Raw genomic sequence first — 27,611 nt, 5'->3', positions numbered from 1 at the left:
CGACATATTCTATAAGTATTTTCAGGTTTATTTTTAAGAGTTTCTTTTCAGCATCAAAATGCCACAAAAAACAACACATTAAATATTCTTAGACGTTTTCAACCCCGCTCCTGTGCTCCGGTGGGTCCATCCTGTGGAGTTAAGGTCTAAACCTAATCAAACACACCTGAACCAGTCACTCAGAATCTTCATGATCACAGGTTAATAAAAGGAAATAAATGTTGCAGGGTTAAAGACTGTTACTTTACAATACATGAATGTGAATTAGTCTTAAAATACATAATCAAATACTGCAAGTTACTAAGAACTTATGCAAGTTCAATATAAAACATTTCTTCATAATAAATGTTATTTATTTGAAAAGAATGACACTTTAGAAAAACAAGTGGGATGCAAGAATATTACATAAGTTATGATTCCGCAGGCTTTGGTGTAGAATAAACAGAGCTTAATACTATTCCAGTACAGTCCCAGGACTTTTTTCGTCTTCCAAAGAAAAAGAAGAAGAGTGGTGTTAAGCATGCTGGGTCGCTTTTATTAAATGCACATGGCTTAGCTTCGGGGGTAAAACATGGCGTATTTGGAGGTGCGGAAACCCAAAAGGTCCCTCATTTCATTGCGGAACTTGGAGAGGTCTTGGCGCAGATCATTGAGGTTCTCTACTGTGGCTTGGTCCGTGCTCTGCATCTTCTGCCTTGTGGAGGTCAGGTAACGGTGAACGAGACAGCACATAATCTTCTGATAGTTCTCATCTCTTTTCTGTTTGAGGTTCCTCCATTCCTGGAAGCAAAGTTTTAGAGGATCACTGGTAAGCTGAATGTAAGGCATGATGTGTTTGCAGCTTGCCTTTCTTCAACTAACATGGTGCCAATTACAAGTTACTCCTTTTCCACAAAAATGGTAGGTAATGCTTAGGCAAAGCTTTTGCAAAGTGGTGTCATTTTTCCACCAAATTTAGAAATTAAACTGTGACATAGGATGTTATGTTGCCACGTGTTAATTACATTAATATACAACCAGCCCAAAGATAAACATGGCCCTAGAAGCAGGATTGCTGCAGATTTTAGCACCACCTGATCTTAACTATCTGGTTCAGTTGTATTTCAATTATGTTTAAAGTCAAAGCTTTGTGGGTGCATGATTGGCATCCCTAGTGCTACCACCAGTTATGGTGGTGTTCGTAGTTCTGAGAGTAAGTCTTGCATACCGACAGTTCTCATAAACCAGGGGTGTCTAATTCTTTTCCTGGAAGGCCACTGTCCTGCAGGGTTCAGCTAAGTAAACTCTGCATACTAGAAGGTATGTTCCAGCAGGTGTGTGTCGAGGTAAGTTGTAGTGAAACTATGCAGGACACTGACCTTCCAAGACCCCTGTCCAAACCCGAGTTTAGCTCTAACACACCTACATGTAGGTTTCTAGTAATCCTGGATATCTTGATTAGATGGTTCAGCTGTGTTTACTTGGTTTTTTTAACTAAATTGTGCAAGAAGGTGGCCTTCCAGAAACAGGATGGAACAACTCCTTCATAAATTTTGAGCTCTCTGTTGCTCTTGCTCTCGAGAGATTGAAACGAACCTAGCAGATTTACCATCTTAATTTTGCGTTTGGACAGGTGGACATATGGACACCATCAGAGCAGGTTTGGAGCTAATCTAACGATAGTCCATATACCAGTAAATAAAAACTAGCAGATTTTCCCAGATGTAAGTTCACATATGTCTTACACACCTTGAGGCTATTCTGTCTCTTGACCTTTCCAGTTGAAGTGTGGGAACAGATCCATTTGCTCAGACTGATGACCAGGTAACACACGGTCTTGGGAGAAGGGAGGATGTTAAAAGGTGGAGGCAATGTGCACTTGTCATCGAAGTAGCTGAGCCACAGCTTGGCCCGGGCAAACTTCCACTCCTTATCTTCGTGATTCTGCAAGCAGATAAAATCATCAAGATGCGATAATGCCTTCTGTACCTGTTGCAACCTGCCTGATTCATGTTTCCACACGCACAAGTGCCTACACGTATATGTACTCATTCACATCTTCCTCAGACACAGAGCAGTATATTTGAAGATTGATATCTGTTACTATTCCCATTTATCACAATTGTGAGTGATTAGTCACATTGCACCTGATTTTGTGCCCATAAGCAATGTTGTGCAAGCTAATCAGAGGTTGTTGAGATGAACAGGAATGCTAAATCTCTGCTGCCCCCATCAGGTTTGGATGACCCGTAGTGTATATATTTTATTAAGACTGAATACTTGAAACTTTTATTAAATATTCTTGTCAGGAATACAATTATGGTATCATCATCTATCATGTTAAGAAAGCATCAAATCATTTCAAGGGTCACTTACGGCAATCTGTCTGAAGCTCTTATGCAGCATGGCCACCAGGAGTTTTGTGAGAACAATGACTACAACAATGTTGTAGGTACCGACGATAAGAGCACCAACAAATGACCGCAGCTCCTCCGTGTAGCTGATCCTTGTAACAAACAGAGCCACATGCGCCAGGGAAAAAATGTACCAGAAGAGGGCGTAACATGTCCCCATGAACCTGGAAAAAGTTAAAGATAAATGAGCATGGCAAACGATTTCTTTAGAACAGATTTCATTTTTTTTGTTAATTTTTTTGCATCTTTAGAACAATGGTTTATGGTCATATCCCAGATCAAACCCTAAACCATTGCTGTCTACTTCTGAGTCTGCACTTTTGTGATGTAATTCTGCTTTGACCGTTGTGTAGAAGTCGAAAGGGAGCTTAGAGACCACAAAGGGGCTCATAAGCACCATAAGAAATTTTGTGAAATTAATGGACACGTAAATCTGGTGGCTATTGCAAGACCGCAAGTGCGCATGAAGTGTGCCAGTTGGGACAGCCTGTGTCATAGAAAACTAAAAGTTTTGTCTGTCAAATGCTTTTCAAATGGGTCATATCATGAGGAAGAGCTCTGAACTCAAAATTTCTTCTCTGGACCAACAAGAGCAACTAAGATGCAAAAACTAACTTTGAAAGAAAAAAAGTGCCCAATATGTCCCCTTGAACTATTAAATTCTCTGATGAGTGTAAATGAGATGAAATAAAATGTACGTGTGAAAGGTGTCGATGCTCTGCTCTCGACAGTAGATGCCCTCACAGTCGTTGGTTGTATTTTTGGAGCTAGATAGGTCCTTGTCTTTTCCATATAGTTGTGTCAGGCCAATGGTGAAAGAGATGAGTACAAGCAGGAATAAGCCAAGAAACTTCCCGAACTCTTGTAGCATCTGGCCCATGGAGATCTGCAATGACAAATACATTTTACAAGCCCTTCCACATCCAAGCCTGAGCAGTCCAGATTGACTTACAAACAGAGACACCATAGGGATCTAGAAAGGTTCCTATAACAAGAAATATTCCAAGTTAAATACAACTTAAGGTCCACTGTCATCATGCAGTGTTGTTGATTACTAAAGAAAAATATTTTGATGCATTGCTGTTTGGAGAAAAGAAGAAAAATTAAATTTTAACAGTTTTATTGTTCATGAAGTAATGGTTTTTACTGGAGTCCATATAAAACGATATATAATATAAAATGACCAATGGATAAATGACAAAAATGATGATAACAAGTGGTAACACTTTAGAATAGGTAGCACTCGTTAGCTATTGACTACGACGTTTCCCTCAATAAGTTCTTAATTTTCTGCTTATTAATAGTTAGTGTGGTAGTTAAGTTTAGGTATTGGGTAGGATTATGGATGTAGAATAAGGTCATGTAGAATAATGCATTGAAATATGCTTAATTAGCACTAATAAATGGCTAATATTCTAGTAGTATGCATGCGAATATGCAACTAATGTGTAACCATAAAATAAAGTCTTACCTTGTAAGTATAACTGTTGCAATTTTTTAGCTTGTTTGTCGTTGTTGATACTTTTTTTAGAGATGATCATGGAAATGGTTTTAAACATTAAGTAAAGAAACAAGTTTATTTTAAGTGGTGGATGTCATTTTAACTAATTCCATACATAGGATAACAACTAGTCACTGATTAACACAGCTCGGGTAAATATTGGTTTGGCCCATTAGGGGGTAATGGCAGGGGAACATTTCCTGGTAACTAAATTAAGCAACCCTTACCTACAGTGCACACATACAGTAGACTAGCTTTTTTAAGGTGTCTGCCTCTATCCGTGCTTTCTAGATTCCACTGGCCTTTCCAGTGTGGGTTGAGGTAAGGGACAAGATTCCTTGTGATGAATTCCTTGTGTCAAGTCTGACTGGTGAACCATAAAGTCCTGTACTGTGTGTTTGCTCTGAAACATAGCCAGGATTTGGGGGATTTTTTTTTTTCAATAACTCCCATTAAACAAATTCATTTTCTTGTCACTCTCAAACCCCTGGTAGGCATTTTCCACATCTAATATTTTTCAACCTTTTTTGAACCATGCTATTTGCAGTGGCCATTTGAAGTGTATGTTTCTAAAGCCCCAGATCCAACCTCTGAGCGATTTCGCTGACCGAACTTTTTTGAGTATTCGATTTAAAGCCTCCTTTTAATGAAACCTTGCTTTAATTAATATTATTAGTATTCATTTAAAAAGTCATTTATCAACTGCAATAGAAAGTACCAGTACAGAAAATGAAAAAAAAACAGATTTTTGGAAAGATACCAGCATATCCTATCAGGCATTGATGTTGGACATGATGTCGGAAAGACGTTGCATTACGGTTGAAAATTAAAATCAGGTTGACATTAGTATTTGACGTTGAATTAACGTTGGATTTTGGTTACACAACCTAAAAACAACGAATATCAACATCAGCTGACATCTGTATTGGACATCAATTTAACATTGACATTAGACGTTGAATTTACGTAAAAAATGTAGTTTACCTGACGTCGCAACCAAAACTCACAATAATTCAAACAATTACTATAGTTATAATAACAGTCAGTTTGATATTTCAACTCTAGCCCTCAAAGAAAGAAATATGTCCTCAAACGTTTATCCAGAGGTGAGTCAATGCTTTCCACTTATCTTTCCTTGGGGAGATTTACTGGACACTAGACTAGCCAAATAATGAAGCAGGAGGGAGTAAATGTCTGCCTACCCAGTCTGACTTTGTCATTCTTGTATCTTTACATCATATGTTTGTATGGTAGAGGGAGTATAGAAAGCATTTAAGCATGTGGGAAGATTAATGCATTTATAGAAAAGCAATAATACAAGGCACTTTCCTCTAAATAACTTGAGTTGGGTGTGTGTTCGTGTGTCGATCCATTACAGCTGAGAGTGTGTGTTTGTTCATATGCATCATTCCAACCACACTCCTTGAGCGAATTACTTTTCCGTACAGCGGGGCCAGACGCTGATGTCAGTCTAAGAGCACGTGCTGGAGAGCAGAGATACACTCGCACATAAACTCTGGACTGACATGGTGTTACTCATGCCGAATGCCGGAGTCCTCTGAGAGGAGCAGTGCGGTATTATGCAACCTCTCTGAAATTACAAGAAGATGCCTGCCGAAGTCGGTTATACCGGCTGAATCTCACGAAGATTGGAAGACTGAAAAAGCATAGCATTAGCATTGCCATAGTCAAGGGTTCAGTCGAGGCAGAGCAATACTGAACATCTAAACAAATATATGCATGCTCTGACAGCTTATCTTTCATCGTTCTTCTAGATACGATCAAAATTTACTTTAACAAGTGCATGTTATTTGCTTAGTAAGAGAATTATAAAAGGCCAATCCAAGACGTGTTATAGGTTGCCCACCACAATGGCTGGAGGCGAAATTCCCAGCTCACTCTTAAAAATGTGGGATCTTTATTGGCATCTATAGAGAAACCTTAACATCCATGGTCCCTTTGAATTGGTTTGTCTTCACAGTGGAAAATGGTTCTTTAGATCATCTAATCAATCTTATCACTGAATGTTTCTTTGGAGAACCCATTACTGCCAAAAATACCCCCCAAAAAACTCTTAGAAACTTTATTTTTTAAGAATTTACTAAGAAAAAAAGACCTGCATTTGGCAGGTGGGGAATGTTCCTTCATGAGATTCACCCCTGCACTATAAACTGGACATTTCCAGCAATAAATCCCTATAAATTAGAAATGAAACTCCATGGCAGAGATCCAAGAACACAGAATTGGAAGACTACTGAGATAATTGAAAACAGACATTTTCAGCACTGATTAGATACACAGGAAAAATGAGAGATCTCTCTGGCGTTATCGGCCTGACCGCTGAGCATTACGTAACAGAAGAAAAAGACTGGAGTGGTTAAACGCTCTCTTGTTTGTGGCAGTAAATGGATAAAAAGTACAGACAGAGGAAGTTGTGATTACCTGTAAAGGCCCCAAGATGGAGCTGGTGGTGTACATGAAGAACAGACGGAGATAGCTCAGAACATTGGCGAACGCAAAAAGGCCTTCGGCAACCAAGAGGGGGTGGAATGCATCCCAGTTTTTTCTGTATACTGACGGCTCTTCCTTAACGTTCTTGAACTGAAGCAAAGGACAAAGGAAATGCTAAATGATGTAATTTCTGCAAAATAATTAAATATTACAACATACATCATTAAACATGCTTAAAAGTAAACTAGTCTTGAATAACTTGAATAAGTGCTCAGAATAAAATGTTCTGGACGGGGTTTATACCATGCTGTGAGCCACCACTTTTAGGGCAAAAGTGGCCAAATAAAGCGAGTTCATGACAAAACTCAGCTGGTTCCGTGACTCTTCCAGGAAGTCCTCCAACCCTTCATACCACAGACGCTTCACATCAGACCACACCATGCCTGCAGAGAGAGGAATTCGCCATCAGTGCAAAGAATCATTCAAGCAGCAAATCAGAAATTCCTTACAGCTGGAGGTTTTCAATCACCTGCCAGGGGCAATGTAACTCAAAGAACCGTGCCTGGCAGAAATATTAATGAAAGCTATTTGAAGAAAACGGTAAGTGCAAATAGTGGCCTAACCCTTACAATTTTGAACCTGCTGATCAGTAAAGGTGTCCCTGGCGGCTAAGGAATCTTTGCATGGTTTTCAGCATAGTAATGATGTCATTGTCACAAGTACTTGTATAAGCCAAAACTTGATATAGGTTTTGGCACTTGCTATATGAATATACCAACAAACAAAAAAAAAAAAAACATGGAATGCACTGGAAATGATTTGGAACGCAAAATCGTTCTTGGCAATTGTTTTTGAAATATCAAGTATTTAGATACATGGCTTTGATGTTTTAGAAAATATATTATAAGTTGTTAAAATTGTATTTTTGTGCATTTTAGTACACTTAAACTCAAACTATATTTGGCTTTCTAAACTTTTTTCACTTTAGCGATAATCTGCCAAGTTTCAACTTTTTGTCTACTTTAACAACAGTAACAAATGGATCATAGATATTGCATAAATACAATTTTGTTCAATAAAATCCATTAAAAATGCTAAATAAATATAATGAACATTATCAAACTAAAATATAGTCCAACCATTTCACTGAAAAATAATTAGATAAGAAATTAAATAATTAAGAAATTTGTTATTACAAATTGTATTTGTTTCAGTTTTTTGCATCAGTTTTTGGAATGGCGTTAGAGAATTGCGAGAGAAAGAGTGACTTTTAAATGGGGCTCAGCGGGACCAAATGCATTGTAACAGCTGTCATTCATAAAATACATAATTCATTGTATTATCCAAGTAAGTATTTTGTTCAAGCTGTAGAAACTGTATTATGATATGATTGGCATACTGTAAATTACAGACTGACACCCTTGTATTTACTCGCTTTAGAGACAGGCACACCCATGACACTACAAAATAAAATCATTTGGCAGCTGTGACAAAGAAACGATCAATGGAAATAATGCACCACAAAATAACACAGAACCCACAGAACTAGTTTTGAAGACGGGTAAATGAAAATGGTTTTCTTTTGACATTCTATCGTATAAATCTACACTCGAGGGCACGGTTGTATTCAGAATATAGTATTCATAACACAGTCTCTGTTGACTTTCTATTCACGTCATTTATGAAGTGGCAATTATAATCTGGGTGTGTTGCTTAAAGCACTAAGCGACACCGTATTAAGGAAGGTGACGTGATCAAACATACTGGACCTCTAATGAAATATTATTTTGAACTGCGATGTATTTTTAAAAATCTGCAGTGTAAAAAAAATCCTCTTCCTCCCTCTAGTGGTCTCCATACAGACTTAATTTTCTTCAAACTTCGTCATTTGATGTTCTTAAATCCACAGGCATTTGAGGTAGTACATTTCTTAATGACAGTTAAGTCTTTGTAGGAGGAAAATTTGACAAAATCTAAAACAAATGTCATTAGCAACAAATTACCCAGTGGTATCATGCTAATGTGCATCTAGACAGATGCTTACCGCTAGCTGTGTTTATTGCTTCCGCATCAAGCAACATTATCTATGTAATTTATCAGTCATACTAATGGCGTAGAATTATGAAGAACAGATGGACGAACTCAATGTTTGTAGTGCAAAGAAGTCCACGGCTGGTGGGTCCATGGTGATAATTATAACATAATGTCTAACATTCACATGAATTTACCGTATAGGAACTTCTGCTTGACAGTCTAAGCAGCAATTTATAAACAAAGTGTGGATTTGAGAGGTATGCAAGGCTTTAGGCATGATTTTATGGCGCTTTTTTATCTTCTGCTTCCTGTTGATAGCAATCGCAGCACAAAATTCTGCTTTGGTTCTCATTTGTCAGATGTAAAACGCCTGCCAAGAAAATAATAAATGAAATGCTGTTCATCCTCACCTATGATCCAGAGGATGAGAAGGTAATCTATCAACTGCAAAGGGGGACCCATGGTGTTCTTCTTATCCCCGTTGTAGACCAGTGAGTAGAGGTTTAGGAGGAGCAGGAAGGTGAAGTAGGAGGCACTGTGTATGATGAACTTGATAAAAGGTGTGTGGATGACCTGGCCCACTCGAGAACGGGGTCCCAGCAGGTAACAGATGGACAGCAGAGGCCACATCAGCGCCACGCTCAAAACAGACAGGATCTTCAAGCATGTGTGTTTGCGGCGGTAGCTCGCCATCTCCCCAAACCACACCGTGTTCAGGAACTGCTGACAGTTGGACTGGGCCACGAACTGCACAGATTGGAATACGAGAAAATGCATTAGAAAAAGGATATGTGCCTGGTTATAAATATCTGTCCACTGGTTGAAGCTAGATAGAAAAAATCAAGTTGTTCCAAACCTGTATGAGTTTCTTTCTTCTGCTGAGAATGTTGGAAACCAAATAGTTGACGGTAGTCATCGACAACGTTTTTTTTCCATACTATTAATGTTAGTGGTTACAATCAACTCTTTGGTTATCAGCATTCTCAACCAACATTTTCAAAGAAAAGAAAGAAGCTCATACAATTTTAAAACAAACTAAAGCCAAGTTTAAATTTTTAGGTATACTATCTCTTTAAGATTGTTAGCCAGGGGCACATTTCCCAAAAGAATCATTGGCATCAGTTTTGCTCTTAGCAATATATTTTGATGAACTATAGTTTGTTATTTCCTGAAACCATCCGCTAATAGCATTGCAAAGTGACATGAACTTAAATAGATCTAGTAAAATAAGCAAGCTAATGTGCAGACTTTCATTCCATATACTGTACATACATTTCGTTACGTCTTTCAGTTTGTCAAGAAAATGAAAGCACTGGATGTGCATGTAGGAAGTTAGAGTGAACTTGTATTGTAATGAAACATCTGCAATTAATGCAAGACAATGGAGAACAAAAATAGCGAAGCAGACCACAGTGTTACAGTACGTCATTGTATGGGAAACACACCCCCTGCTGTTGTAGATACAAGCACAGTTTTTTTGTTAAAAATCCACATTAACCTCCTTTTGGTTGTATTTTATGGCCAGTTTGAGGCGACTGAGGTTCATGCGTTCCTCTAGGAGGCCTCTCTTGTCCACGTGGTCCTCACTAGACGTGTGGTTCAGTATGACCTCCAGCTCACGCGAGTTGCGGGCCTGAGCCAGCAGGTCCTTGGCAAACATCTTGCATTGCTTGGCAAGTTCTTCATAATCGTTCCTGTAATATAATGACAATGAAATCCAGAATGAGCAGTTGAAGGAGAACACATTCTGACAAACACAAGGTTTGTCCTGTAATATATTTCACATCCAAATAAAAGCCGACTGGCCAATTAATGTTTAACAAAACAAAATGGCACCTTATGAAATGAATAACTCTCTTCCTTTCAAGCAAACCCGAAGATACATTTTAAATCTGTTTAAATTTAGATGTTGTTTTGGAATTTAAAAGGTATTGTTTACTCAGTATGATCAGGTCTGACTATGGGCAAACATCCTTGCTTTTTCGAGAACCTTTGACCCCATTAAATTAACCACTATAAATGCATGGATGTAACACTGTCAAACCAGTTTGTTCTTTTCATTTAGCAGCGATCCCTATGAGACTTTTTTTTTCCAAATCACTCTTCCATTACCGAAACTCCACTTCCACCAGGCTCAGCTCTTTCAGATCAGCGCTGAGCTCGAATGCTCTTAGAATGGGGTCTTCTTCTGTAAGCATAATCAAGGACGGGCTGGAAAGGCACCGATAAATATCAAGACGGAACCTGAAATAGAGAAACACAAATAGAGGATGTAATAAAACACTGAAAAGGACGCAGCCAACCTCAACTCTACATTGTAAACACACTTTATGATTACTGTTTGCTTCTCGAATGCATTTAGGTGATCATTAAAACGTTTTCTCACAAGCAAAAAAATAAAAAGTTACATTTTAACTTAAAATTTCAAGGCAACTCGCTGCAGAGCTTTTCTTGAGTTTACTCAACTTTGGACCAAGTTGCTCACTCAACCCAAGTCACATATCTCTTTTTTGATCAGCTAACACACTTTATTACCTCAATCTTAATGTAACTGATTTTTTTCTGTTTTTTGAAGATTTTTTTTTTTTTTTACAGATGACAAACTGTAATGGATAAGTTAGTCTAATATATAATATGCAACATTGTGTTTGTTTGTAAGACAACTTAAAAGACTAAGAAACTAGACACACTAACCTCAAGAACGGTGACAACCAACAAATGTTGATCTTTACATCAAACTACAACAAATAACTAACGATAATGATAAAACAACAAAAGGTTTAAATGAAGTCGGCAAACAGCAAAACAATAATCATATAACAGTAACTGCAAAATATTGTCATGCTGCAATGCATGCTGGACACTCACAAAGCCTGAACATTTTAAGAGCTGTGTTTGACTAGTTGGGATAAAATTGGGTGTACTTTTGTTGATCTGTCTCTTTATTTGTTTTTTTTGTCTTTCACAGGTTCACATTGTTTAGATAATTTACTTCTTTTTGGTATTTTAGTTGATGATGCTTTGTCTCTGTTTTTAGGGTGACTTTTTAACATTCTTTCAAGGGTCTACAGGGAAAAAAATCATGGCACAATTATATTTGTTAATGTGCATTGCCTCCGTAACTTCATGGTTTGATAAGATAAAAACGATTGCCTTGAGTGACGAAGACTGTCCTTCTTGTTCTTGGCATTACAGAGAGTGCACTCGCATCCTACAGCATGGGGTCGAGGCAGAGAGATGTCTTGCTTTAATAGCATGGTCAAAATCTCGTAATTGTTCCGGTGGGCAGCAAGAATGACTGGAGCGACATCCATGGTGGTGGAATACTCTGGGTTTTGAATGCGTTGCATCAATTTCTAAAGGAAAAATGTATACGATGCATGGTTATGCAACAAGGTTTTAGGACAATTAGATTTGAAATAATTTATATTATTGATAGTAAAACACTAATACTAAGAAATTAAATAAAAGGAAAAATAATCAAACAAAAAAAAAAAACACTAACCGCAATAGAAGGCTTGGAGGAACGCCTGGGCCGATGGTTTAGGAGGATGTCAACTGCTCCTACCACTTCTGAATCAATAGCCACTAATAATGCATCTGTGGCCTGAACGTGCATACACACACACACACATTTATCTCAAACGAACAGATTTTTTTTTTCTAGCACGTTATTCATGATATGTGGACGTGGGTGTGTTCTCACCTGGCAGCCATGATCCAAGAGCAACTGCAATATGTCTAGATTCTCATTTTCAATTGAAATGGTGACAGCATCTCTCCCGAGCACGTCCACGCAGTTAATGTTTAGTTCACCGTGTCGTTTCTCCTCCAGAAGCTTCTTCACCATGTAGTAGTCTCCTTAAAATGTAGTTAGGCAACAGTAAATTAGTTCAGTGGTTTATACGATGACACCTGCGTTTGTTTTAAGAAAGAAAAGGACGGCGGTTTGTGATGAAAAATATCCCTTAAAGGAGAGATATCTTTCCCTGGGCCATTTTAGGATTCCTTTATATGGTAAAAGAATAGCAACCGACTCTTGTCTGCACAATGTAACCAGAGGAAATTCATTAGTTTTCCAAGCTGTTTCTGGAATGCTGGGAAATAAACTACGCACTTCTGTTAAACATAATCCTGAACACCGAAGATGTCCGAATCATCAGTCAAGCTCTCAAAATCTACTTATCTCGAAAACAAATCACTATTACCTAGTAGTTTGTCATGTCTAATAAATAAAGGAAATTATTGTAGTCAGTTATTGATCTTTTAATTTCAAAGCTACTAACGCAAATTCCTCTTAAACCGTAAATTCCTCTTAAAACATAAAACTGCTAAACTTTATTATTTCCTTCTCATATCATTATTTCATTACTGTTCTGAGCAATCCAAGCAATTTGTGGCTTTGAGTAAAATGGCTTTCAGTCAATATTCAAACCAGCTTTTTATTAGGTATGTATTAAAACAATATATTAATCTATGCAGGTTTTTAATTAATACTAGGTCATATATATATATATATATATATATATATATATATATATATATATATATATATATATATATATATATATGAGAGAATATATATGTGTATATATATAGCCACACATGTCAAATGAAATGTTGCTTTAATTCAAAACCTTTTTTCTTCTTAAAAATGTTTGAATATGTGTCTATATAGTATGATTACTGACAATACGATCCATCCAAACAGCGAAAGCTTCACATATATGTAAAACATCACATGCAACGCTTCCTGTATACAGTAGGCCAAACCTTTTTTATCAGAACAAAATATTTAGTAGGCTATTAGAGTGATGTTATTTAACCCCCAAAACAAACAACACTGTAATAGCGAGCAGCTAAAGCCTATAACCATATCATCATCATCATCATCATTATTACTACTGCTACTATTATTACTACTAGGCTAAGGCTGTGTTATAGTATATATTTAAGAGTGCTAAGTGAACTCACCCTTCTCGCAGGCCAGCAGAAAGAGCTTCTCGTCCAGAGTGGTCTCCTCCTTCACCTCTCTGACGTCCTTTAACGCCAGATATTTATCCGGAGAAGACGAGTCCGTGCCCTGATATAGAGCAGCCATTATAACGGAGAGAGAGTACGGCAAAGCACTGATGTGCATCCCACTGAGCAGAGCCTTACACCTTTATACACATGAAACCACCGAAATCACCGAAAATTCAAACGAGAGCCCTGGTCAATCTCGATGTAAACGACGCTACGTGCTCCGATGAGGCCCTAACCGTTACTGAGACGTCGACTCCCGTCAGAGCTCTTTGTATAACATCTGCGTATCCTTTTACGTGCACGGTACGGTGGTAAAAGCATCCGTGTGCATGCGTGAGGATCACCTAAAGGTTTTCATTATCGAAACGATGGTAAACACAAGAAAAGGCTGGAGCATCGCGATGTTCTGTTGCTCTGGTGCTGATGCTGCTGCAAATGCGCATGCGCGCCCCGTCACTGCCTTAGGAGCATCGGTAGTTACATAAAGGATGAACGTCCTCAAGAACATTTTGACATTAGCAAACACGAAGTTCACTACTTAGTGCTGCATATTTAATAACATGATATTTTGAGCGTGTTTGCTTAGTGTGTCGGTGATATTTTATTTTAAACCGTCGAGCAACTTACCAATGAGGGAAAATAAAACAAGGAAAAGCGATTAGCAAAGGGAAAACGGCGCGCATTACACGTTGAGCTTATAGAAGAAGGTAATAGTAAAAATATTAAAGACTTTTTTTTCTTGTTGCAAAATTATTTCAAATTCCAAAGAGGACTATGAAGCATAAAACATCTTTACAAATAACATTACATATGTTTAGGAGAATATCGTGCCCACACATTTATTTAAAGTGACAATGTCGTTTTTACAATTTCATGTTTTTGGGGTTTTTTTTACAGTTTACATGAAGATAATAATGGTATCATAAAAAACAAAAACATTGTAACCAAATGCACTTTCAGGCCCCCATTGTTCCTTTTTTTCCCTTTGTTTTTTAACTTTTCTTTGTGCTGTGTAAACTTTCTTTCACGAGCAAAACATAAAAATAATCAAAAACCGGGCTTTGAGTCAGACGACAGCAAACGATACACAGAGGGCTTAAAGGGATAGTTCACTTTTACATTTTTAATTTTTTTTCTTCTTCATTAGATCCGATTTTAAGATTTTTAAATCAAACTGTTGTAAACTGTAAGTCATATAATGGTTGGTATATATCCTCTAAGAGAGGGAAAAAAATCATGAGAAATCCAAATCAAACCATAACCCATAAAAAGAAAACAAACAGTATTTATATAGTTTTAACACCACTATGTCCATGCTCACCCAAATCATTTGTGATCCAGGCTCACCTACAAAGTTTTTTTTTTGTTTTTTTTTTTTTTTTTATGAATCTTTGTAAATCGTCTTTCCTAATAACGTGCTAGTTAGCATGTTTACAGCCTGCTTATCCCACAGAAGGGCAAAGAGAAAAAAAGAGCTGTTGTTGGACTGTGTGCTAGAGGTAAAGAAACGATAATGTTTACAATTACTGTATGGGGTTTGTACATCAGTGTCATGCATTTATCATTTCCTCTGATTTTAGCCATTACTCGTGGGTAAGGTGTAGAGGTGTAGAGATACGGTTCAAAGTAAATTTTTGTATTAAAACGTTGTTCTAGGGTCAACATATTTTGTCGACTCTAGAACAGCGTTTTAATACAAAAATTTACTTTGAATCGTATCTCTACAGACATAGAACTCATCAATATCAGGACGTGCAAGCCCTTGATAAATATAAAATCTTCGTTTTGGGGTGAACTGTCCCTTTAAAGAATTTACAGAATATACCTGTAGGTGGCAGTAAGTCTCTGTCTTTGTCAGTGAATCATCCATTCACGTAATATTAACTTTTGTATATATATATATATATATATATATATATATATATATATATATATATATATATATATATATATATATATATATATATATATATACACACACACACACACACACACACACACACACACACACACATATAAACTGCTAGGCCTATATAAATTAAATTTCACGTTTGCAAACTCTCTTAAAATGCCTACTCTCCTTAATTCATCACCTATCTCATAAACTTCCATTTTGATGAATGAAGCTCTCTACACCACACACTGATGTTTTAGTGCGGATGTCAGTTGCTGTCTACTGTTTTTAGACACATTTTAGGTGAAATAGGTTTAGACTCCACGGTGACTTGTGACCAGGCCAAAAGGAAATTGAGAAGAACCTCAAATTCGAAGTACTGTATTGTGCTTACACCAGTATCCATGGCACTCATTTTCTGAAGAGTTCAGCAGATATGACCTCTTTAGTAGCTTATATATAACGTAAAGTACTTTTATCCAGTTAATTAAGTTACATTTTATACACTTAGAATGATTCTGCATGCTTATTAATTCAGTACTTGACTTGTATGTTCCTAATTGTTTGATAGCAAAGATGACAGGGCCAGGGACAGAAGGAGGAGAGGAGACAGCGGGCACATGGCAGTTCTATGCAGTTCTAGGCCTTCTGGTCAATTTGTTTGCAGCAGGTTGACCAGAGGGTCCCTCAGCCATCAGTGTAACAGAAGGCACCGACAAATATGCAAGGGATGATACAACTTCAGTGGCAATTACTCAGTCCCTACTAGGAAATAACCAGCAATAAGCAGCAGGCACCCAGTCCACAGAAGACGAGCCTGGGCCATCTGGAATGCAAGAAAAAATCATGTAAAAGAAAGCAAAGAAATGAAGTGCTTGATTTGCTTAGGAAAAAGGAATAAAAAAGACAAAAGAAGGAGGAAAGAAGAGAGCAGAGCAGGCATCAAGAAACACAACAGAGTATTTCTGTGTTGAAAAATACAAAGCACATCTTAAAATATTAGCCGGTTTCTAAGTATTCAGATGTGTTCACGGCGGGGTTTTCCATTTTTCTCGAAGAAGCCAGACACTACACCTTTCAGCTGCGTCCTTTAGCCACCGTTCCCACTTAAAATCAGCAGCTTATATTATTATATCAGACAAAAAAATGGAATGGCAAGCAAATTCATAGATACAATTGTTTAATTAGTTTTCAGTAAATGGTCATTTAAATAAACAAAACAAGTACAGCATCAGTACTAAAATAGACAATGTAACATTTCACATTAAATAAACTCATAAATTTACAACCACCCGTTTCGTGGAGGCACACCAACGCTACACCCGATCAAACACACCTGATTCAACTCATCAGCAACTCATTAGTAGAGACTCCAGAACAGGGGCGGGGAATGTTGTTCCTGCATGAGTATAGCTCCAAACCTAATCTGAACCGGATGATCAAGGTCTTCAGGATGCAGTTAGGTTTTTTTTTTTTTTTTCAGGGTTGGAGCTAAACTCTGCAGAAGAGTGGCCCTCCAGGATCAACAATCCCCATCCCTCATTTATACACTGCAAAAAATGCAGATTGGCTTGCTTCCAGCCAAAATATCTAGGAATTCTAACTCACTTAATTTCTTAATTTAAGAATTGTTAGATATTTTGGCTTTTTTTTGCAGTGTAGGAAACACTAACCAGGTACTCCACCAAATCCAGATCATTAAACATGGTTTAATAGAGGGCATGCCAGCTAGGTAAATGGCACTAGCCTTTCGTACGTCACCACTTTATCTTCTGGAACATGTATTTTATGTTAACTAAATTTTGCACTAAACCAGACACCACTTTAATTGTGGTAAGGTTAATTCATATCATTTATGCCTGTCCAAACAGAATATGTCAGGACGTTAACAACTTATAGTCCTAGTCTTGTCAGTATATTGAAGTTATGCTAGCTATACCTATCTACTATCGTTGTAAAATTAAACACAGTATCAGCAGCAATTAAAACTGCTTAATATTTGTCCTGCAATATTAAAAACTGTAACACTGTCAATATGACGAGTTTAAACTGTATTTTCTGTACAACTCCATAAATAAACGTGGACAGACAAAACTGTCATAACATGATCACTTAATTTTAAAATACTTCAGGTTTGCGCTTTTCTTACATTATGAATTGTTCACAAGGGTGTTTGTGAGCAGTTCCTTCAAGTCTGTTCTGTTTAACTGATGATGACTGAGCAAAATAAATATTATTCTTTGGGCTGGTTGTAAATAAAGAATCAGATGGGACAAACATATGACAGAAACATTTTGACCTCATTGGCAACAATAACAGGTCCCGGGTGAACATTTTCATTTAGATAGTGACAGGAAGTCATCTGCCATACGTCCAAGTAGATTACTCCATTAATATCTCTGAACATCTCTCTCATCATCGTGTTCAGCTGCCTGGCGTACCAGTCGCTTTGGAAAATATCCTGTAATAACACAAATCGCAAATCAAAAAGACATTTTCTTGTAAATGAAGCTTCAAGTGCTTCTGTACAATAAAATACGAAAACGTATATAAACGTAGATCGGTTGAGACAGAATAAACATATATACAGATACGTAAATCGGTAACAAATGTTCAGTAACATATAATAATGTCTGTCAGCCCTGGAGTAAGACAAACTACGTAAACCACAGACAGCGATGTGAATAACATTGATTACGCTAGGGGTGGGATATGTTGGGCATCAACTGGACAGTCATTTTCAAATGTCATCTTTTGGAAGTAGATCTGAGTGACTAGTGGCCAAATACTGATGATTGGAGCATCTCCGACACTTCTTGTGGGTAGTTTGTGGTATGCAAGGCTCGGCACCCATCAAAAGTAGCTCAAGAAAGGACAATCGATGAACTGGCATCAAGGTCATGGTCACGCTCTTACCGATGCGGACTGACTGAGTAAAGACTATCCCGTCTGGTCCAATAACACAGAAGAGCTTCTGTAGCTCCAGTTGCTCAAAGAAAATGCTGGTCATTATCAGAACACACAATGCATCAAAGTTGGTTGCATGTGTCTGATGAAGTTGAGCACTGCTTCCCCTGCCCAAAGTATAGGGTGCGGAAGATCTAAGGCTGCCGTGCCCATCCCTGCTCCTGGCGATCGATTAAACATCTCTCCTTCTTTTCTCTTTGTCTGATCTTTAAGAACCCAATAAGATGCGACTTGCCTCGAAAGATTCCTTCTTTTTGTATGGCACTTGCTGGAGTCTTAAGATCCTGGGGCCTCATTCATAAAACTCTCCGTAGATTTCATCCTAAAAGTGCACGTACGCTCAAAGGCTAGATTCAGATTTGTAAACCATGCGCACACCAGAACCTGCTCAAAAATTCCCTTATAAGTTCCAGTTAGGGGCAGATTGGGAATATGTGCATATCCACCCCGCCTCCTAGCAGAAATAACCATATATGGTTATAAATCATCCAATATCCTTGTTATGTGTTGAAATAAATATAAGGATAAAAACAAATGTGTTTAAATAGTTATCAGATAATTAGAGCTGATTTCATTGTTTAATTTTTTTGTTGTTTTAAACAATTTAAATCAAAGTACATTTATGCAGTTTTGCTGATAAGGTGAACATAATACAATAGAATTTTTGTTTTAAAAGTTCGTGATTCAGACATTTATTTGTGTTGTTTTAGAACGTGTTGTGTTGTTTTACAGATCATATGAAAGTGCTTTCTTCTATTTTTGGGAGTTTTTTTTTACTTGGGAGAAGTGACGTTGTACTGTGAATGAATGAAGCAGTATTATGAAGCCAGTTGAGAAGCTTCACTGCTCCCATAAAAAACAGACCAATCTTAGTTTATACAACAACATGAAAGTAACGCAGTAGCATCTAGCGCCAAAACCACTGCTCATTGCCGAACTATTCAGATTTCATGAACGATGGAGAGTCAATCGCAGTTTATATAGCTGAATTAAAGAAGTTGTCAGAACCATAACATAAATAGAAACTTTATTAGACCTCTCCAGGCACGTAAATGCGGCTGCCATGTTGGAACAGTGTATTTGATGTCATTCGGCAGTTGAGCTGTTCTGTGCAAGATTGTTGCATCTTTCGAATACCTATGGTGAATGACATCAAATCAGACCACTACGATATGGTTGATGGCTTACGTTTCACAACCCATAGAAACAGACATCTAGGTATATATATCTATGGTTAGAACACTGTCAGTTTGGGGATGGACTGAATGACGTGCTAAGAGATTCTCTAGTCTGTGGCATTTCACAAGAGAGGGGACACAAAGCAAATCAGTGCAGATTCCAATCTGAAACACGCAGAAAGTTCAATAAAATGAGACGCATTCAAAGAGCATGTTAATCTGATGTCTTACGCAGTGATAAGGAGTGACAGTACAAGGTGGGAGTAGGAATGTGCATGATGTCACTGAAAACTCAGATGAAGAAGATACAGGGTTGTGATAGAGGGTTGGCGAATTTCGAAATGTACAGTCTAAGAAGGGACTTAAAAAAAGTTATCTGGCTTACACCTCAAGTGAATGGACACCCAATAAGAATGGAATTGAAGCAAGAAAGCTCCTCAGGAAGCAAGGAATTAGCAATGTCACATTCAGTTCTGATTTATTTGGACTCTCACAATCCACTAAGGCCAGCATGTGATGCCTCACCATATGGGTTTGGAGCATATGGGTGCCGTTGCTTTTGATGGCTGATGGAACGGAATGTCCCATTGCTTTCGTGTCATGCTCCCTTACTGAGAAAAACTATGCACAGATTGACAGGGTCTTTGAGCCTGGTACGGAAACACCAAACCGCCTTTTAATAACACCTCGTAAGATTACGTCTTGTACAACGATATAGTAGCTTAAGTTTATTAGTATGGGTAATGTTTTGTAAAAAAAATTAAAGTGTTGTTTGAGATTTCCTTAGCTATGGGGGAGGAAATGTAGTGTAGAACTTGAGCTTAATACCCCCATACTAAGTCCAAGACTAAGTACTGTTGGCAACTCTGGGATAGATGTTGGTTGGTCAGTTAATTATTTAAAAGTGAAACAGGAACACCCGTGAAACGGAGTTTGTGATTGCACAGTAAAAAAAGAACTGCCCATATTTTTCATATTTTTGTCAACCCGCAATTTCCCCGTCAATTTTAAGTAGGAAGTAACCATACAACTCTTTCAGGGCAGGTTTTGTGTGCACAGAACGGTTATAAATGAGGCCCCTGGACATGTAGCTTTGGAATAAAGCAGAACCCTCCCCTACTGTCTTAAAGTAGGATCCTCTGCTTCCAGGGGATTTTACCGATCTCCTAGAGATCTCAAAGAGAAGTGGTTTTGACCTCACAGTTTTCATCCCTTTATCATCCTTCTGGAGTGTATATTCTGTATATATTCAAAGAGTGCATGGGCTGTTTTCTATTGAGATAAAGTAAAAGCCCTGATATACTTCAAACAAAGTTCTTTTTCGTTCGTCATTTGAGGGCAAAGAATTCAAAATAGCTGAGCAATAGTATACTGTTTCAAAACATTCTGACACCCCCAGAATGTCTCTGCGTTGCTTTGCACATCCTGATATTGCTAAGTTCCTTGTGTTCCTGGGTCAACATGTTTTGTTTAAAATTTAATTTTGCTACACCTTAACCTAACCTTACTCATGATAATGCCTAAAATGAGAGGAAATGATAGATGAATGACACTAATGCACAAGCACCAAACACTGATTGTAAGCCTAAACTTCACAAAAACTAAAAAATGGTTCTTCAAATCTGATACAGGTGCAGATATATGTGTAAGCTCAGCTATGTATATAGCGATTTGAATATGTGGTTCTTCTGCCTGACCTCGGATGACTGAGGAACGAACAATGAAAAAAAATCCTGCATCAAAGACGGTGTAATTTCAGAACACACCCATTAATTGCATAACCACCATGATCAAGAGCTCAAAAGGTGTTTAGGAGCCAAAACAAACTCCTTAAAAGGTTTGCTTTAGTGAGCTGTTTCGAACTGCCAAAACAAACTTCATTTTGGCCTCATTTTGTTCAAAATTACGTCATTTCAGTTCATTTTTCGATTTTGTTTGAAGTATATACTGTCACTCACAGTTTTGCATCAGTGCTTGTCTGATGTGGCAGACATGCCCCTAAGTATGGCGGAATAGGTATCTGCAAACATTTCCTTCATGCAAAGAAGATGATTGATGATTTGATGAAACCTGTGTGTCATTTTTTGAGTGTAACCATGGATCCCTGAAAGAGTGGAATGAGATGTCTTGTTGCTATGCTTCCCGCCATCCTCCAAATGTTTCTTTTAGACAAAAAAGTTGATGACATGTGCTGAGAGTGCACTTTAATACTCTTAGGTGCACCAGAAATCTGAGGTAACCAGGATTTCTAAATTGCCTAAAATGATGGCGTTCCCCAAATCATCAGCAGACGCAGTGTCTTGTTCCCTGTCACAGGGAACCTTGGTTACACTCATAACCCAAGACATTTGGCAGCACGAGGAGGACCTACACAACATTGGATGGTTTTAATGTTGTGACTGATCAGGGTAGAGCTCAGCACATCCATCATATTATGTACCTCTTCTGCCACAGAAACAATTGAGATGTATTTCAGTCATGACCTCTCTTGAGATACATTGTAAATCTTTATCATTGTAAATAGAATGTGCATTGGTTTGGTCTTGGTAGACTAGATTTTTTTAGAGCGCTTAAGTCAAGTGGATGTTCTGTTCTGTTAACCCTGCTCCTTCACGATAGGCTGTATGGATGGGCAGGAAGTTGCTTTACACAGAACCTAACTGCCAAACCAAAATTTATGCTAAGTATCTATCATTTTGACGATAGTGGTCCTGACAGAAATAATGTTAAATATACACTGAGAGGCATATTTCAGCAACAGTGTAGAAGAAAACAACACAAAAATGATTTGAAAACCAAGATTAGATTAAGCGTACCTTTCGTCCTGCAGTGTTTCCAGACTTGATGATGACGGTGGTCTGTGGCGCACGACTTAGCAGCGCTACAACAGACTCACGGATTTTAGCCAGTTGATGAATATAAAATGTTATTGGGTGAAACACCAGGTGGGCAAAGATCGTGAATACAACAACTGCATGAGGACCACCGGCTATTTCATCAATATCATTGCTGATATAATGCAGGTCCGTAATGAGCATTTTAGTAAACCTTAAAGGAACACCATGTGGCCTCCAGTGAACGATGATATTATTTTTCAGCTCCACGGCCATCAGGGGTCCACCTGTACGAGGAGTGTGGAGGTCCATTCTTTTTAAGTCTGATGAAGATAATCAAAACCTACATTAGACTCATTTATTCATTCATTTCTTCAACAGCAGCCCCAAATGTATTGTATAAATATATGTCCATGCTATAAAGTCTTAAATAAAACATAAAGTCATAACTTGCCTGGCACACTTCTTTCTAAATACTCAAACCACTGCCTTGTGGTGGAGTCTCCAAAGAGGTAGATAATCTTGTTTTTAAGGCAGTTTCTCATTTGGGCAGAATTTAACTGTTGAGTGTTGCATACAAAAGACTTCCAAACATCTTTGAAATAGAATCCCGCAGGAACTGGTGTTGTCAAGCCAGATCTGCATCTCTCCGTTGTGCCTGAAGAAAAGAAACATTTACCTGAAAAGACTGTCGACGGTATGCAAATTCTTCATTCACTTGTAATATTACATTGCTCTGATACTAGGCATGTCATATGTTATCTGTTTATATTTTGACCATTTCCTGTTTCATTCCTGACCATTTGACCATTTTCGTTTATAAACCGGTGTATAAAATTTACACATTTTTCTAATTTGTATTAAATCATGCGAATAATTTCCTAATTCGTTCCCCCGTTTAAGGTAAATTTTGTGCATGAAATATTAATTTGTGCCCTTTATTTTAGCACATTTAGACACAAAGCACAACATAACATATAACATAAATTGTGCACACAATTTCCATTTTTCTTATGCATGTCATGTGTGGTGCTCCGTAGTGTTTGTTAAATAACATTTTTTTACCCCTTATCTTTTTGCAAACAGAAAAATATACTATATTTTAACATACCTTTGCCTGCAGTGTTGCCAAGGACATTTATGTTAATTTTGTCTCCAGTAACAGCAATATTGGTTAATTTCCTGCGAAAAAATTGTAATAATAGATTTTGTAAAAATATTTTTTGTTTTAATTTTTTTTTCTGAAATTAATTTTGAATATCTTTAAACTTACTTTGTAAAAAGTTGATTCTGAAAAGCGTTTAAAGGGCTTTCTAAACGTCCCATGGAGTGATGAACCAGTTTGTCACAGGAAAGTTTTATGGGTCTCTCACACTGCCACACCGTGCCTGTTTTAATATCCTTATACTCACAGCAGCAGTTACGTTTCCTCCAACTTCCTTCTCCACCCCACTTAAGATTACATTCTACTACTTCCCTGATCCTGATTTTATTGGGTCCTGGCCCTTCAAAGTGGCCATTATAGTGGCTGCGTGTGATCGAAGAATCCCTGTATTTTTTAAGAATCTGCACAACTTCACTGGAGTGCTCGAGACGCACAGAAACTTCTGCCTGACCTTCCCAGGGAAGAAGAAGAACAACAGAGTAAGTCCCATTACGATGATCCACAACCTCCCCGTACACACTCGCCTACAAGAAGAATAGAAAAGGTTAAGTATAAACGTGTGTAAAGCTTTCGGTAAAGCAAGCTTACAAACATATACATAATGTTCATTAAACAATATAAAATGAACACACCTTTAGCTCCGAATTGAAAAGCTTTGCTTTGAAAAAATCTCCTCCGTATGTTTTCAGGTTCTTGTTGTGGTCTCTGGCTGTGATAATAACGGAGATGTTTTCTCCTACTTTGTAACTGTTTTTGGGTTCCACAACAGAGAATGTCGAGTGGACTGGACTTGTGGTCAGATTCAGCTGAGTGATTAGTTGATCTGGACCGGGCCAGTTAAGAGCCTTCTGTAGTCTTTCCCACTCCTCATCACTGATTCCCATGTTAGTCGTGGATACTGAGTAATAATTATCACTTTGAGGAGCTGGTTTAGGTCCTGGGGGCAGTAATTGTCTCATTTGGATCCCAATATTCAGTTTCCATAGAGCCTGAGAGAAGACCAGGTTTAACAACCACACCCAATTCATATTTTTTTATATGCAAATGTTTAAAGCTCCACATATTTCAATATTTCAAGTTCATTTGGTGACTTCAATTTTTAAGTACAACCAACTTGGTTGTAAAAACGATTAAAATACATTAAATCAGTTTAATTTAAAAAAGCTGTGGATATACTCAAAATTGATTTATAAACAAAACACGTTTTTAGCGAATTGGTGGCCTTCTGGAAAGTATGTTCATTCGTGTACTCAGAACATGAAACAGAAAACCTATTGTCAAAATGTTTTGTCTAGACTATGTGTTGAAAGAAAAGATTCTTTTGTAGTCAATGCAAGTTAAAAACAAGGCAGTTTAAGCATCTCTGCGTGTGAGAGAGGGTTATTCATAAAAGCATACTGCATGATGTTCAGGGTGAGCGGAGTTGGTGTAATATTTGCAATCATTTGTGTGTGTGTGTGTGTGTATGTGTGTGTATACATGCATCCTCACGCACAGGTCCAAGGACAACATGCTTGTGAAGCTTCTTACTTTTATTCTGTCCCATTCACCTGTGTGTCTTTTACAATTTTAATATATATATATATATATATATATATATATATATATATATATATATATATATATATATATATATATATATATATATATATAGACCGGTGTCTCAGAGACTGAGGAGAGCAGACGCGGAGGGAGGCGCGCGCGCTGAGGTGAACCGCTGAGGTAAACCAAGCTCTCGCGCTCGTGTCGCAGAAAAAAAACTTTTTTTCAAGAAAGTCGCTAGACCTGTCCCTAGGCGCTCTTTTTTTGTGAGATAGAAAATGTCTCTAGAGGGGCAACTTATCAGGAATGTATGCTGATGAGAAAAGCTGAAAGACAAAACCGAAATTCTAAAAAAAAAAAAAAACAACAACAACAAAAACAACGTAATAGAAATCGGGATTATTCGAAATGATTCAACATCGCCGAGCTATAATGGAAATAACCAAAGGAGGTATGCCGAAAAGCTTTGTAAATCAAACATTGTTTTTGCTCTCAGTCGAACAGCCTACGTCACCGTAACCCTGTAACTGTTTTTTTTTTTTTTTTTTTCAAGTAAACCTTTTCTATTTGATTTAAGCTGCAGCAAGCGGTCGTTATTGGCCATAAAAGCAAAACGGATACGTTGTTTTAAACTAAATATTGTCCAACCCTAGTCCGTGGCAGACCTTTCATCATATCCTGGGGCAGGATTGAGGCAGATCTGTCACGAGTTTTCATGCACACGGAGAATGTCGACTCTATCCTTTTAGTGTGCGTTCATTCTTTAACTTTGATGCAATCTAGTCTGTACGTGAGGGTTGTCTTTGTCGTACGACCAGCCCTTTGTTACAGGTATTTTGTGTGGGTTTTTGGATTAGTCTACGAGATCATGCACTCATAAAGATAAGTAGCCTATATATATATATATATATATATATATATATATATATATATATATATATATATATATATATATATATATATATGTGTGAATTACATTAATAACATATCGAGGTATTGAATAATAATTTAAAATGGCAAAAATATTTACTCAATCGCAATTCAAAGAAATCCAGCAGCCATATTAAGCATATTTAATCCTTGATAAGAGCATGTTTGTTGTTTTTTCTGCAGCTGAATTAATTAAATTGAGCCAAATATTGTAAAAACAAGTCCACCACAATGGATTTAGGAACTTAATAAAGATAAAAAATGCATTGATTCCTTCTGAAACTTTATAGCTTTATTATTTAAAACCACACCAGTAACAGTTCAGCCCTGAATTCAGATGCACACGTTCAGATTTATGGATTGAATTTGCATTTATGGATTTCCTATACCTAAACGCCACACATCACCGTTAGTTTGCGAGGGATAAATACGATTTGTTTGTTTTAAAAGCTGCGTTTAAGCATACACATCGGTTTCTTAACTTACCAGACAGGATGATGTACAAAAACACGCCAGCAGCAACGCGTATTGTCTTAACCTGCCGACTGATACATAAAAAAAACCAAATCCTTTAAAACACGAAACCATTCGGACCACCATGACAAATGCAAAAGCGTGCATAATAGTGATTACCTCTTGGATCTGATTTCTTCATAGATGGTTTGACCATGGCAAAGTCTCTTGTTCTCCTCTAATGGTTTTACATCGGCTTGTGAGCTAAGTACAGTACATGTTCTGTTAAACCTGTCACACTGCTATTAAAATGGATGACGTGACGTTTAGTTGTGACAATACTGTCCATATGGTAACACTCATCTGTTTATCCAGTTTTGCATTGCTTAAGGTGACTGTCCTGCAGATAGTTAAGATGTTTTTGCATCATTACAGCGGTTCCCTTTTTTCCATGTTTGTAACTAATTAACTAACTAAATTAATAATAAGAGCACAGGTTTTTAGAACAAAAGATCTAAAAGAGGGCAGGCATGGTGGCATTGTGGCACTTTCGTGACATCTTTCACGTATAATACAGATAAAAATGCAAGAGAAAGAAAGGCAGAAGTTATAGATAGAAATATGGAAAACATTAACCAGAACATGATGGTCAATGTAGAGACAGACTTGTGAAATAAAAATATATATATATATGGTTTCAATATGGCTTGGTTTCAATATAAAATTCAATATAAAAATCATATTATACATATTATATTTTAACAGGGGCACGTAGATGTGTATATATCCCTACTTAAATATATTTGATTCCAGATTTTTATCATTTAATAGGTAAACTTTTTAAGTTCAACTGCTTAAATTAAATTAAATTAAATAGCACACCTGCCAGTTATATATAGCTGGGTGTTTCCAGAATACACTTAATACAAACAGCGAACGGAGATAAACTTCTGTTACTATACTTGTTTAACCATCGGTACAGAATACAGGAAGAGCATGTCTGCAGTAACGCTTGATCGGATCAGAGAATTTTATGGGGTTGAGAATGAGCTGTTGGAAGCGTGACATCTATTGTTGTATTGGACTTTGGCAACAACCCGAGGCGTGGATTGCGTCTGAGATATTTGCTAGTACAATATGCTGATTATATCGGGGCTCGTAAAACTCCTTCCCTACATCTACTTATTTAAAGTTGCGACCTGAGTGCTTGGTTTTCACCTGTAAGGACTGCCCCGTAAAATGTG

The 27,611-nt window shown here is 37.4% G+C and overlaps 2 protein-coding genes across 2 annotated transcripts; both read right to left on the bottom strand.

Moving 5' to 3' along the window:
- Positions 1–7: 7 nt before the first annotated feature.
- trpc1 (transient receptor potential cation channel, subfamily C, member 1) lies at positions 8–13,850 on the bottom strand. The gene is made up of 13 exons (XM_043226925.1): positions 13,354–13,850; positions 12,086–12,240; positions 11,885–11,986; positions 11,533–11,735; positions 10,492–10,623; positions 9,878–10,073; positions 8,790–9,126; positions 6,649–6,788; positions 6,337–6,495; positions 3,092–3,279; positions 2,356–2,557; positions 1,729–1,923; positions 8–780 (listed from the first exon to the last, which is right to left on the bottom strand). Exons 1-13 carry the CDS (start codon positions 13,517–13,519, stop codon positions 553–555), a joined length of 2,403 nt encoding a protein of 800 aa, XP_043082860.1. The 5' UTR covers positions 13,520–13,850; the 3' UTR covers positions 8–552.
- Positions 13,851–16,958: 3,108 nt separating this feature from the next.
- On the bottom strand, positions 16,959–26,681 carry LOC122329838 (NXPE family member 3-like). Its single transcript, XM_043226448.1, has 8 exons — positions 26,548–26,681; positions 26,401–26,459; positions 24,075–24,431; positions 23,551–23,966; positions 23,389–23,459; positions 22,732–22,935; positions 22,260–22,600; positions 16,959–17,759 (listed from the first exon to the last, which is right to left on the bottom strand). The coding sequence occupies exons 1-8, from the start codon at positions 26,582–26,584 to the stop codon at positions 17,562–17,564; spliced, it is 1,683 nt and encodes a 560-aa protein (XP_043082383.1). The 5' UTR covers positions 26,585–26,681; the 3' UTR covers positions 16,959–17,561.
- Positions 26,682–27,611: the final 930 nt, after the last annotated feature.

This window comes from Puntigrus tetrazona, chromosome 24 (assembly GCF_018831695.1).
Source record: "Puntigrus tetrazona isolate hp1 chromosome 24, ASM1883169v1, whole genome shotgun sequence".
Lineage (NCBI taxonomy): Eukaryota > Metazoa > Chordata > Actinopteri > Cypriniformes > Cyprinidae > Puntigrus > Puntigrus tetrazona.
The sequence above is the reverse complement of the archived record's forward strand: the minus strand, read 5'-3'. Positions and strand labels throughout refer to the sequence as shown.